The following is an 11,621-nucleotide window of genomic DNA, read 5'->3' as shown; positions in this document are numbered from 1 at the left end:
GTGTACGAAAAACTTTGCCATTTCTTTGAGATTTTAGTTTGAGATAATTTGGCAAAAATATTCCATATTTACCAGAAAAAACGGATAATATACGTTCTTCTCTGGTAGACTTTATTTTGTAATTCAGCGATACGAAACCAAATATAATATTGTTATTTAATTTTAATGAATATTAAATATGATTTTGCATGTGCCATTTCTTTAGAAAAAAGAAATTAAGTCTTTATTTCGAATATTAAAATGGTCCATAACAATGTCGAATCCAAACTTCATCAATGTTAACTTCCGTTTTTGGAGCATGCGCAGCTTCGTACATAGCGGAATGTTTGTATGGCGACGAGGAGCGAAATAGGCAAGATGACCATGTTTACCGCGTAGGTCCTCAGTAAAAGCCTTGGCGAATTTTGCTCCAAATATGTTGTCGACCCATTATTGGTATGGAATTGATTTTTTCAAAGAAATTATGTAAATCAGAATGCGGGTTACGCTGTTATCAATCTGCGAAACGTCATGTTGAAACCTATCAGCATCAGCTTTTGTACTGGTTATTTTGTAGTGAATAAGTCTAATTTAGTAATCAGTGGTTATGTGAAAGGGGACTGGCATGAGGGTTGCAGAATCACCTCTTCGTAATCTCTTTTTCTCTCCATCATGCCCATCCACACTTTCAAATCCCTTTTTGCAAAAGACCTTCCAGTTTGAAAGGAAGGAGTTATACCAATCTTCTTCTTCTTTCTTGATGTGGACTGGGTTCATCCGAACGTCTGTAGTCCAGCGGCGGAGTACTGAGTAATTGGTTACTGGTGGTGGGTGACCCAATGAAATGAAAATGTAAAGAATGACACGTACAAAAGATTATTATTAGCACACATACTGCTTGAGATTACAGGAAAAGAAAGTTACTTTTCATGAACAATTCTCAAGTCACACCTAAGAGCCATTCCATGTCGAAGTGGATTCACAGCGCGCGGCGCGTTGTGCAGCGTTGCGATTTACAACGCGCGGCGCTACGAGGAGCGCTGCTATTCACGACGCGCGATGTATTCTGCCGATACATTTCCTTCACAATCGCAAAGTTTACAACAGCTACATCTATCTGATCTATTTGAGAAATAAAACTGTCAATAAAACGAAAAACAGAGCTCCATTCTCTCTCTCTCACTCTTTCAACTGAATTCACCATATCGCTGCGCCGATGGCGATGTAAAAACATGCCTACCTCTGCTGAACAATCCTTCTCATTGCGGTCAATGCGCATGCGCCAATCTTGGACTTACAAAATGCGACCCTTTGACCGATCGAACCATGGGTTAGGGTTCGGGTTAGGGTTAGGGTTAGGGTAAGGGTTAGGGTTAGGTTGTTCACGACCTGATTAATCTCCCCATGTTAGCGCATGCGCATTGACCGCAATGAGAAGGATTGTTCAGGCAGAGTTTTTAGTTCGTGACACCGGCCTTGAATACTTGGCAGTCATATCACTACATGTCATTGCAATAGCTTCTACTATATGGAAAGGAGCTGAGTTTTTAAACTGGGATGACGTTTTTAAACAATTATCCGAGTACAGTGCTGCGGAACTGTTAATCGGTGTCACACCAGTTAACACTTCAGCAGCCATTTTGGAATTCGCGCATGCGCAGATCGTTTTGTCAGTGTGTTTTTTCCGGTTGATTTGAACGCGTATAATTATTCAGTCTGCAGAAAGTGCAATTTTGTAGTCTTGCAGCCCTGAAGTTGCTTTTGAGTGCCCAAAGAAAGAGTGTAAAATGTTGCTGATAATCATGCATGTACAAAAATAAAGCGCGTCAACAATCTGCGCTGATGAGAGCAATAGCCGCGCTCTGGGAATCGCTGCGCTGCTCAACGCGCCGCACTCTGTGAATCGCCGCGCTGCACAGCGCGCCGCGCTCTATGAATCGCTTGCCATTCCATATTATCAGTCACAGCCAAGGCAAATCAGTTATGCCCTGATCATCACGAGGAGAATTTTTGCTTCATTGAAATTTACGTAAGTTGTTAAGTTACTGCTGAACAATTGGTGTTTTGGTAACTGCATCAAGAATTGTCATGTCAAAGAAACTGAAAATGCCAGCTCTAAAGCATCATTATACTGCAAGTACGACATGTGATATTTGTATGAGATGAGATTGATGTGGCAAACTAAGCAGTTGTAATAACAGATACCAGGGAAAACACTCCAAAACTCATTAGGTGTGTGTTTTGATGACTGTTATGATAATACGGATGTCTAACAAGAATGTGGAATAATAGGCCGTGAAAAGTAGGATATGCGCCGAAATGGCTGCGATCTGCTGGCCGATGTAAATGCGTGATGTATTGTGTAAAAAAATTCCATCTCACACGGCATAAATAAATCCCTGCGCCTTGAATATATGCGCGATATAAATTGCATAAAAAAAAAATTTTTAATAAATAAATAAATCCCTGCGCTTAGAACTGTACCCAATATAAGCCTCATATTGATTGATTGATGGATGTTTCTGTTTGCAGTTAAAACTGTCACTTGTGCAAAGAACGAACGAGAAAGACAAAGATGTCCTTGTTCAAGACGCGTGAGTGGTGGTCCACGTCGGTGGGAGAAGCAGAGGAGTTTGATAATGGATGCCTCTGTGTGGCCAACATTGACAATGAATCAAGTGGTTCAGGTATTAACAAACAACTTGTTAAGTTGTTTACTATTTCTTTGTTGAGAAACTTTTTAAAAGAAAGTTTTTAAATGCTATTGCTTCAAGAAAAGCTTTTAATGTCAGGATATATGTCGTTGCTGTAACAGTGCAGAGTTCAGAGAGAGAGAAAATTCCAAATGCATTCAGAATTTGATTTTTACAGGTCAGTGAATTGAGTTTCATTACCATAGATGTGTATGCATGATCAGTGGCCACTGAAGGAATCATAAAAGCTTCTTTTTTTTGTAAACTTGTACAGTAACTTTATGCTATTCATAAATTTTGCCTTGAAGAAGAACTACTTGTCTTTAAGATTACTGTCCTTGGCTTGAAATATGTGCTTCTGGTCCTACAGGCTTAAAATTTGCAAGAATAATAACATTTGAGTACATGTACTCTCTTAATACTTTGGAATTATACTTTATTGTCATTTTCCTCTTTCTTTCCTTCTTTCTTTCCTTCTTTCTTTCTTTCTTTCTTTCTTTCTTTCTTTCTTTCTTTCTTTCTTTCTTTCTTTCTTTCTTATACTTAATGATGTAATATTATATTTCAGACAAAGTGATATTGGGTAGCTACCAAGGCATCTTGCGAGTGTACAACCCCAGGCCACAGAAAACAGAGTCGGGGTGGAGTGGATATTCCCCTGAAGATGTGGTTCTTGAACAGGCTTTTCAGCAGCCTATCCTTCAAGTTGAAGCAGGAAAATTCTCATCGTAAGTTGTCTTCTCCATAGTTAGAGAGATAGTGTGTGTGTGTGTGTGTGTCTGCCTGTGTCTGTCTGCCTGTGTGTGTGGACACAAGTGACTGCCATGTATTTGAAGTAATGTGATGATGTTCTTGTGTTCCACCTAAATGATCTTTAACAATACTGAATACCTCATGGCATGATTCTATCTTTAAAAACTGCATTGTAGATGTATATTCTTATGTTCCTGCGGAAGGAATCTGTATGGTTTAATACATTTCTTTTCCAGAGGATCAGAAAATCTGGTTCTGGCCATTTTGCATCCGAGGAAGCTGAGTGTGTACAGTATATCAGGTAAGGAAATGTAGAGTATCTTCATTGAACGATGACTGTGAGCTGACATATAATAGCAGAAGAAGAAAAAAATGAATAAACAGTACAAAAACTCATACAGATTTGTAGCGTACTGTTAAGTAATCATATGCTGAAATAGAAAGCAAAGATGGATACTGGAATTCAATGCTGATAAAGGTTTTGCGTGACAGGCGCAATAGCCTAGTGGTTAAGACATCGGGCTTCCATATATATGGAAGGTTTGGGGTTCGAATACCATTGGATTATGGGTGGAGATTTGTTCAATCTTTGTGCAGACCTGCTAGTGCCTTATCCACACAAGCACAAGACCAAGTATTCATGGGAAAGATCTTGTAGTCCATGTTTGAGCACAGTGGGTTAGAAACACAAAAGTAACCAGCATGCATTTCCCGAAAAACAAAGATTTGCCTGCCTGAATGGCAGGGAAAAAAACCGTCGTTCACATTAATAAAAAAAACACTTGTGGAAAACACGAGTATACATGGGAGTTGCAGCCCAGGCATGCAGAAGAAGAAGACAGTATTGTGCATGTAAAAATTGTCATCATTATAGTAAAAGTATTTTTTCGGAAGGGTGATGGTTTGTTTGTTTGTTTGTTTGTTTAACGCCCAGCCGACCACGAAGGACCATATCAGGGCGGTGCTGCTTTGACATATAACGTGCGCCACACACAAGACAGAAGTCGCAGCACAGGCTTCATGTCTCACCCAGTCACATTATTCTGACACAGGACCAACCAGTCCTAGCACTAACCCCATAATGCCTGACGCCAGGCGGAGCAGCCACTAGATTGCCAATTTTAAAGTCTTAGGTATGACCCGGCCGGGGTTCGAACCCACGACCTCTCGATCACAAGGGTGATGGTGTTATTGTTTTTGTTTTTTTATTGTTGGGGTTGTTTTTTTGTTTTTTTAAAGAAGACCAGCAACAGTATTTATAGGATATACTAAATCATTTTTGCAATGGAGAGTAAAACTGAGTGATACTGAAAAAAAATGATCATTTGAATTTTTGTTCTGTTACAGCAATTGCAGGTTCAGTAGCACATGGCAGCCAGTACAAATGTGAGGGTCTTTATGAGCACAACCTACAACGAACAGTGCACAAGTTTTGTTATGGTCCTTTTGGAGGAGTGAAAGGTTGGTTTCTTTTGAATATTTTCTGATTCTCTTGTGCAACCTTTCTGATTAGGAAACTCTTTAGACACACCGAGAGTGTGTGTTTATACATGAGTGTATGTGGATATTTCTGGGCATTTTGAGGGTGAAGGGTGAGTAAGATTGAAACTTCACAGGAAAGAGAACAGAAGAAAGAATAGTAGAGAGTTTGACTTCACTTAACAAAATTACAAAGATGACAGAGGTAAAGCAATACTCTTCAGCTGAGACAACTATCAGTATATATTGTGCTAACACTCAGGATCAACAATATCACACCATAGAATATGATTTTAATGTTAAGAGACATTTTAAATAAAAAGGTCCTAAAATGTTTAATTGTTTTTGTTGCAGGAAAAGACTTTATATGTGTGCAATCCATGGACGGGACGATATCCATCTTTGAACAGGAAAGTTTTGCCTTCAGTCGATTCCTTCCAGGGGCCCTGTTGCCTGGGCCCATCAAGTATGTTCCACGGCTCGACAGTTTTGTAACCGTGTCCTCGGCGTGGCGGGTAGAATGCTACAAGTAAGGCATTTGTATGCACAGTGTGTTTGGTCTCTGCTTGCGTGCTTGTTTGTGTGTGTGTGTTTGTCTGTCTGTGAGTTTGTGGATAAGCATACTTGTGTATGCATGTGCACAGGCATGTATGTGTGTGTGTGTGTTATCATTTGTTCACCTTTCTTTTAAGAAAGAGAAGAATAATGAAGATCTGTTGTCTTTTTGTGTGATGTTTTTCAAGTTTACGCCTTCTCTTTGCAGATATCAGGTCTTAGCTGTTGCGTCAGACTCGGGCGGAAAAGATGAAACTCAGAATATCAGATCAGGAAAACGTGTTACTGTAAGCATTTTTCTTTTCCCCCTTTCATCAGTCCTTTATGCCTCTAATATCATGTTCATTTCTTCAGTGCTAAAATGATAATTTGCATGCTGCCTTCCCTGCACAATCAAATAATTTTTTTGGCTCTTGTGTCCTGTGACTATAAAACAAAAATAGTGGTATGCACCTTGTGCGATGCAACACGGTTTTTTGGCTAGCAGAAATAATCTAATGCTGATGGTATGTGTCCACAAAAGGCGCATATCTGTGAACACTTTGGTATCTTCACTTGTGTTTGTGTGTTTTTCAGTTTGACTGGAGTTTTGACATTGGGGAGCAAGGCATGGACATTGCTGTGATCGCATTTCCTCAGGCTCCTGCCTCCATTCTCATCCTAGGTACTGCATTGCTCAGATACTGAGAAACATTCAAAGAAGCTGAGGTCAAATGTTATTGTAAGGGAGAGGCCCTGTTGTTTGTCATCTTGTCAGAAAAAAATCGGTTAACTTTTATAAAGGGCTAATATGCACACAATAAAGCTTTGCTTTGTGATACATTTTTGCGTGACAGTTTCAGTAAAATTCTGATTATGATAACACTTCTGAGAGATTTATTTAACTTTCTTCCTCCCTTTTCTCTTGTCTGTAGTGCATTGTGTGTATGTGTGTGTGTTACAGTTGTTTGCTGTATTTTTTAAAGTTACTTTGAAGTTCCATTCCCATCAACAATTAAAACCAAAAACAAATGCTGGGCAGACCTTACAAAATATCCTTTACCTATGGTTTAATCGAGTTGTTTTCTGTGCATGGCAGGGGAGAGAAGCATCTGCTGCTTGACGGAAACGGGCAAACTGCGTTACATGAAGAAACTGGGGTATGACCCCAGCTGTCTGCTGCCCTACGCTTCTTGTAAGTTCCACTTTATGTATACTTTTTGCGTAGTTGAAATTACCCTGATTTGGTAACTGTAGCTGGGGACATGCATGTTTATGTTCATAGCTCGCAGGGAGAAAAAGGATTGGGAATGGAAGAGCTGAGAATACACTTGTCCATTTCCTTTTTATTTATGTCATTGTTTTGCTGTGCCAGACACAATGAAACGGTTGTACTACTCTGTGTTACACGACACTTAAGATTGACGAAGTTCTCAAATGTCGTATAGTTGTGTTCTTTTATTCTACGTGGCCCGTCTTCACAGCAGCAGACAAAAACTCGTCAAATTGAGTTAGAGGATTTATTTAGCTTTCCATACATACAACTGCACATCGTAGCAGAACTCAAAGTAGAAGCCTTTTAACATACAAATCGCGCTGGCCTATATAGTAAATACTCAATCTCGAGAATATTCCAGACCGAACATGATACAACTAAAATTAGGTGAACTGTCCATGGACTAGAATAGTGACATTCTCTGTGACGTACATCAAAAGTGCCGACGCACTTAATCCGAGCGAACGCCACGAACCCACGACTCAAAACAACGTGGTAAAGAACTTGTTTTGACAGGACTAGAAAGTTCACCTGCATTCTCGTCCAAACATAAATATTGTGTTTATAAAATATAATATTGGTACTTTCCCACAAAGTACAAATAAGTCAACTACATGCAACACACAAAACTGAACCAAAGTTCAGCAACGGCAGCGTTTCCTAACACTCTGATGAATCATCCCTCTTGCCTCCTACCATGCAATTAAGCTATCTAGGCACTGCCGAACGTCCTCCTCTACTTTTTTTCTTCTACGTTGGCTGCGACTCCCACATGCACTTGTTTCTTACATCAGTGGGCTTTTACATTTATGGAATATACATATATATTTTATTTCCCATCCCCCCGCAAAGGAGAATGACAGTCAAAATGGTGGGGAGGGGGGGGAGCTGGGGGTCTACCTTCTCAATTTCCTTTGCTTGTCATTTTCACACCTTTGTGTTATTTCTAACCATGTTTTATAACTCACCCAGTGTCAGAGGGTACCATCAACTACATAGTGGCCACACACACAAATTCCTTGCTGATCTATCAGGACGTCACACTCAAATGGGCGGCCAAGACAGAGTTCACACCTGTGCAGTGTCAGGTGGCCAACTTCAAGTGAGTGATGGATCTTCGTGTGGTGTTGTACCTTGCCATGGTGTAGTTTGGCTTGCAGATAGCTTTAAAAAGAGTTGTGTCAGAACAGGAACTCAAAAAAATGGTATACTTGTTGCGAGACCACTCAGACCTTTGTCAGCTATGATTATTCAGTATTACTGCGTTAGCCTAGCAGTATAGACTGTGCCTCTGCTAGTAGTCTCAGGACATGCATTAAGAGTAATACATGAAGATGTGTGTGTGTGTAAGTCTCATAACACTTTTAAGGTGTTTGGTGTTTGGTGAAATGACAGAGAGGCCAAATGGCAGAACATCCTGTCCTGTGTAAATGTCATGCTTACCGTGAGAATTGTCAGGAGAGTGGATGTAGTGACCAGACTAGAAAAAGATTTTTTTTGTGGTAGACAGTTTTGATGCACAAACCTGGATGTCTATTTTGATTCAAAATGCACAAACTGAAATTCACTGTGTATACACGGTTGAAAAAATAACTTGTGTCTGTAGCTACTGGGGCCAAGTAAGTGTAAATTGTGACCTAATTCTTTCCCCCCAGAGAGCTGAATGGGGTTATTGTCATGCTGAATGACACGGGGCGTTTGGAGTGCGTCTACCTGGGAACAGACCCTGCCATCTTTGTTCCGCCGCATGTGGAATCCAGGGAACTAAACTATGCCAAAATGGATGCTGAAATGGCTCAGCTACAAAAACGTATCAAGGAGAAAGGACAAAAAGCTGGTTAGCTTCCTTCTTTATTTTTTACATTTAGTCAAGTTTTGACTCAATGTTTTAACGTGGAGTGGGGGAATCGAGATGAGGGTCGATCGTGGTGTATGTGTGTCTGTCTGTGTGTGTGTGTGTAGAGCGATTCAGAGAAAATTACTGGACCGTTCTTCGTGAAACTTGACATGAGAGATCCTGAGTATGGCATCCCCAGACGTTTTTTTCATTTTTTGGATAAATGTCTTTGATGACGTCATATCCAGCTTTTCGTGAAAGTTGAGGCGGCACTGTCACGCTCTCATTTTTGACCCAAATTGGTTGAAATTTTGGTCAAGTAATCTTCGACGAAGCCCGGACTTTGGTATTGCATTTCAGCGTCGGTATTGCATTTCAGCGTCGAGGCTAAAAAATTGATTAATGAGATTGCTCATTAAAGTTGTCATTAAAATCGATTTTTCGCAAACATATTTAAATTTGATTGCATCGTATTCTTCATCAGATTCTGAATCTAAAAATATATACATATGTCATGTTTACTCTTAAAATGTGATCACAATTAATGAAAATAGGTTCATTAGTACTACGATTATAATTTAGGAAATCGATCGAAAAATCATTTCATCTTATTCTTTATCATTTCCTGATTCCAAAAACATATAGATATATGTCGTTTTCAAAAAAAGCTCCAAAAGTTAAAAAGACTACAGAAAAGCACGCATTCCTGCTTGGCGCAATACGCTACCGCGCTATTCTGACATGTCAATTTCACTTCGTTTTGCACGTAAAAAAGTGAGCGATTTCCTTCTCGCCGGGATTGACAAAGCTGTATTGTCTTGGTAAAAAAAATGCAGTACGTTCAGTTTCAGTCCGTTAGTTCGACAGCTTGACTAAATGTAGTAATTTCGCCTTACGCGACTTGTTTATTTTTTATTTTGGTCATATTATATGCACCTAATATCATTTGACAACAAAAGTGACAACAGAAAAATGTCTTCTTCCTTTCAAAATGACATGTACATCATTTAATTAGGTTGTCCTCAAATCATGACGATAAATAGTTTCTGACCAAGAAGCAGGTTTTCAGTACTGCTCAGTAAACAAAATTTAAACTTTCTTGGAAATTCATTTGTCAAAGTTTAAACATTTGTTGTTTGTTTTCCACACAGACGACGAGGAATACCAAAGTAAAGTGTGGTGCTTGTGAATGAGGGTGGAGGGGGTTTGTGTTTGCAGGGTAGGGATAAATTTGGGGCTTTGTCAGTCATTGGTAATCCACTTTTTATGTATAATGTGTGTGTGTGTGTGTGTATCTGTTTGTGTGTCTGTGTGTGTATGCGTGTGCAGATGTTTTGGGTATGTGGAGGGTTTTATTGCGTGGTTGTGTGTGTGTGTGTGTGCTTTTCATGTTTTTGGATGGCATTTTTAATTTGTTTATAACATGTTTGATTTTAGTCACTGCTGTGAATTTTTCTCTTACAAATAAGTGCCAGAAAATATCCCCCACCACAACTCCCAATCCCCCTTTCAATAATAGGGAACATTGTTTTCAACAAATGCATGATGTCTTCTTCTTTAATGGGCTATTTTTAAATATTGCCAAGATTGCCTTCAGTCACACTGCACCTCTTGAATCTTTAAACTCTTGTGGGGTTTTAATGTTGTTTTGTTCTGTTTCTATGGGTTTTGTTTTAGAGTTTTTTGTTTTCATTCAGTGGACTGTGAGGTGCTAATTGAAATTGACCTATTTCTGACAATCCAACACTTCTCCTCACTTCTCTTTCTTCTTCGTTCCTAAGATTTTTCTTTTGAGCACCACCTGTAGGCAAATGTTAAGAAGCCTGTTGTGAACACTGCATTGCCTGGTGATGTTTTACAGTGATAGCTCCCAACAGAAAGCCGGAGGAGGACCTGCAGGTCAACATCCATGTCAGCCCCAACTTGGATGAAATGTCTGTAAGTGGGTCTGGCTGATTGTGTGTGTGTGTGTGTGTGTGTGTGTGTGTGTGTGTGTGTGTGTGTGTGTGTGTGTGTGTGTGTGTGTGCCTGCCTGCCTGCCTGTGTGTGTGTTTGTGTGTGCGCGCGCCTGCACGTGTGTTTGTCTTTCACTCTGTTGATCAGTCGGTCGTTTTTTACATTTCTCAGATTCAATCAATCAATCAATATGAGGCTTATATCGCGCGTATTCCATGGGTACAGTTCTAAGCGCAGGAATTTTTTTTTATTTTTTTTTAAATTTTTTTATGCAATTTATATCGCGCACATATTCAAGGCGCAGGGATTTATTTATGCCGTATGAGATGAAATTTTTTTTACACAATGCATCACGCATTCACATCGGCCAGCAGATCGCAGCCATTTCGGCGCATATCCTACTTTTCACGGCCTATTATTCCAAGTCACACGGGTATTTTGGTGGACATTTTTATCTATGCCTATACAATTTTGCCAGGAAAGACCCTTTTGTCAATTGTGGGATCTTTAACGTGCACACCCCAATGTAGTGTACACGAAGGGACCTCGGTTATTCGTCTCATCCGAAAGACTAGCACTTGAACCCACCACCTAGGTTACGAAAGGGGGGAGAAAATTGCTAACGCCCTGACCCAGGGTCGAACTCGCAACCTCTCGCTTCCGAGCGCAAGTGCGTTACCACTCGGCCACCCAGTCTATTTCAGGGATGTTTCAAATCGGTTTTGAATTTTATCGGAAACTAAGATTTATGTGTACCCTGGTTGTTGCAGATGGCCACTGGAGTCGAGATACCGGAGGAAGACAGTGTTCCATCGATTCAGCTCAGAGTAGGATTGTTTTGTATATTTTTTGAAATTCACTATTGTGTTTTTGTTTTTCTGTTTTTGTCATTATAACGTAATTTATTAGCTGATTCATTGCACTTTCATTGATCTTTACATGTCTTTCTATGATTGTTTAGTTGTCTTGAACAAAAGCGTTGGCACAGTCTGTTTAAATGTCCTCGCTCTCCTCATCCTCTCTTTTTTGTGTCTGCTTGCACTCTTACCCCTGTTTCAGTGAATTTTCTGTCAATTACCTCTGCAATTTTACCCCTAAAGCAAGACTCCTGCCT

At 39.9% G+C, this 11,621-nt stretch overlaps 1 protein-coding gene across 2 annotated transcripts in view; it reads left to right on the top strand.

Annotated features, from left to right (window-relative positions):
• Window positions 1-317: 317 nt before the first annotated feature.
• The window catches only part of LOC138959563 (protein PTHB1-like), a 41,432-nt gene continuing 30,128 nt past the window's right edge, over window positions 318-11,621 (top strand). For both annotated transcript variants that reach the window (XM_070331101.1, XM_070331100.1), the window contains exons 1-13: window positions 318-435; window positions 2,512-2,666; window positions 3,241-3,400; window positions 3,662-3,726; window positions 4,773-4,886; window positions 5,259-5,433; window positions 5,668-5,746; window positions 6,036-6,123; window positions 6,538-6,633; window positions 7,687-7,816; window positions 8,370-8,551; window positions 10,413-10,489; window positions 11,278-11,334. In XM_070331101.1, the coding sequence (XP_070187202.1) occupies window positions 2,555-2,666; window positions 3,241-3,400; window positions 3,662-3,726; window positions 4,773-4,886; window positions 5,259-5,433; window positions 5,668-5,746; window positions 6,036-6,123; window positions 6,538-6,633; window positions 7,687-7,816; window positions 8,370-8,551; window positions 10,413-10,489; window positions 11,278-11,334 (1,335 nt within the window). In that variant the 5' untranslated portion in view covers window positions 318-435; window positions 2,512-2,554. The remainder of the gene's footprint in view (window positions 436-2,511; window positions 2,667-3,240; window positions 3,401-3,661; window positions 3,727-4,772; window positions 4,887-5,258; window positions 5,434-5,667; window positions 5,747-6,035; window positions 6,124-6,537; window positions 6,634-7,686; window positions 7,817-8,369; window positions 8,552-10,412; window positions 10,490-11,277; window positions 11,335-11,621) is intronic.

Source organism: Littorina saxatilis, linkage group LG2, assembly GCF_037325665.1.
Source record: "Littorina saxatilis isolate snail1 linkage group LG2, US_GU_Lsax_2.0, whole genome shotgun sequence".
NCBI classification, from domain to species: Eukaryota; Metazoa; Mollusca; class Gastropoda; order Littorinimorpha; family Littorinidae; genus Littorina; species Littorina saxatilis.
The sequence above is the reverse complement of the archived record's forward strand: the minus strand, read 5'-3'. Positions and strand labels throughout refer to the sequence as shown.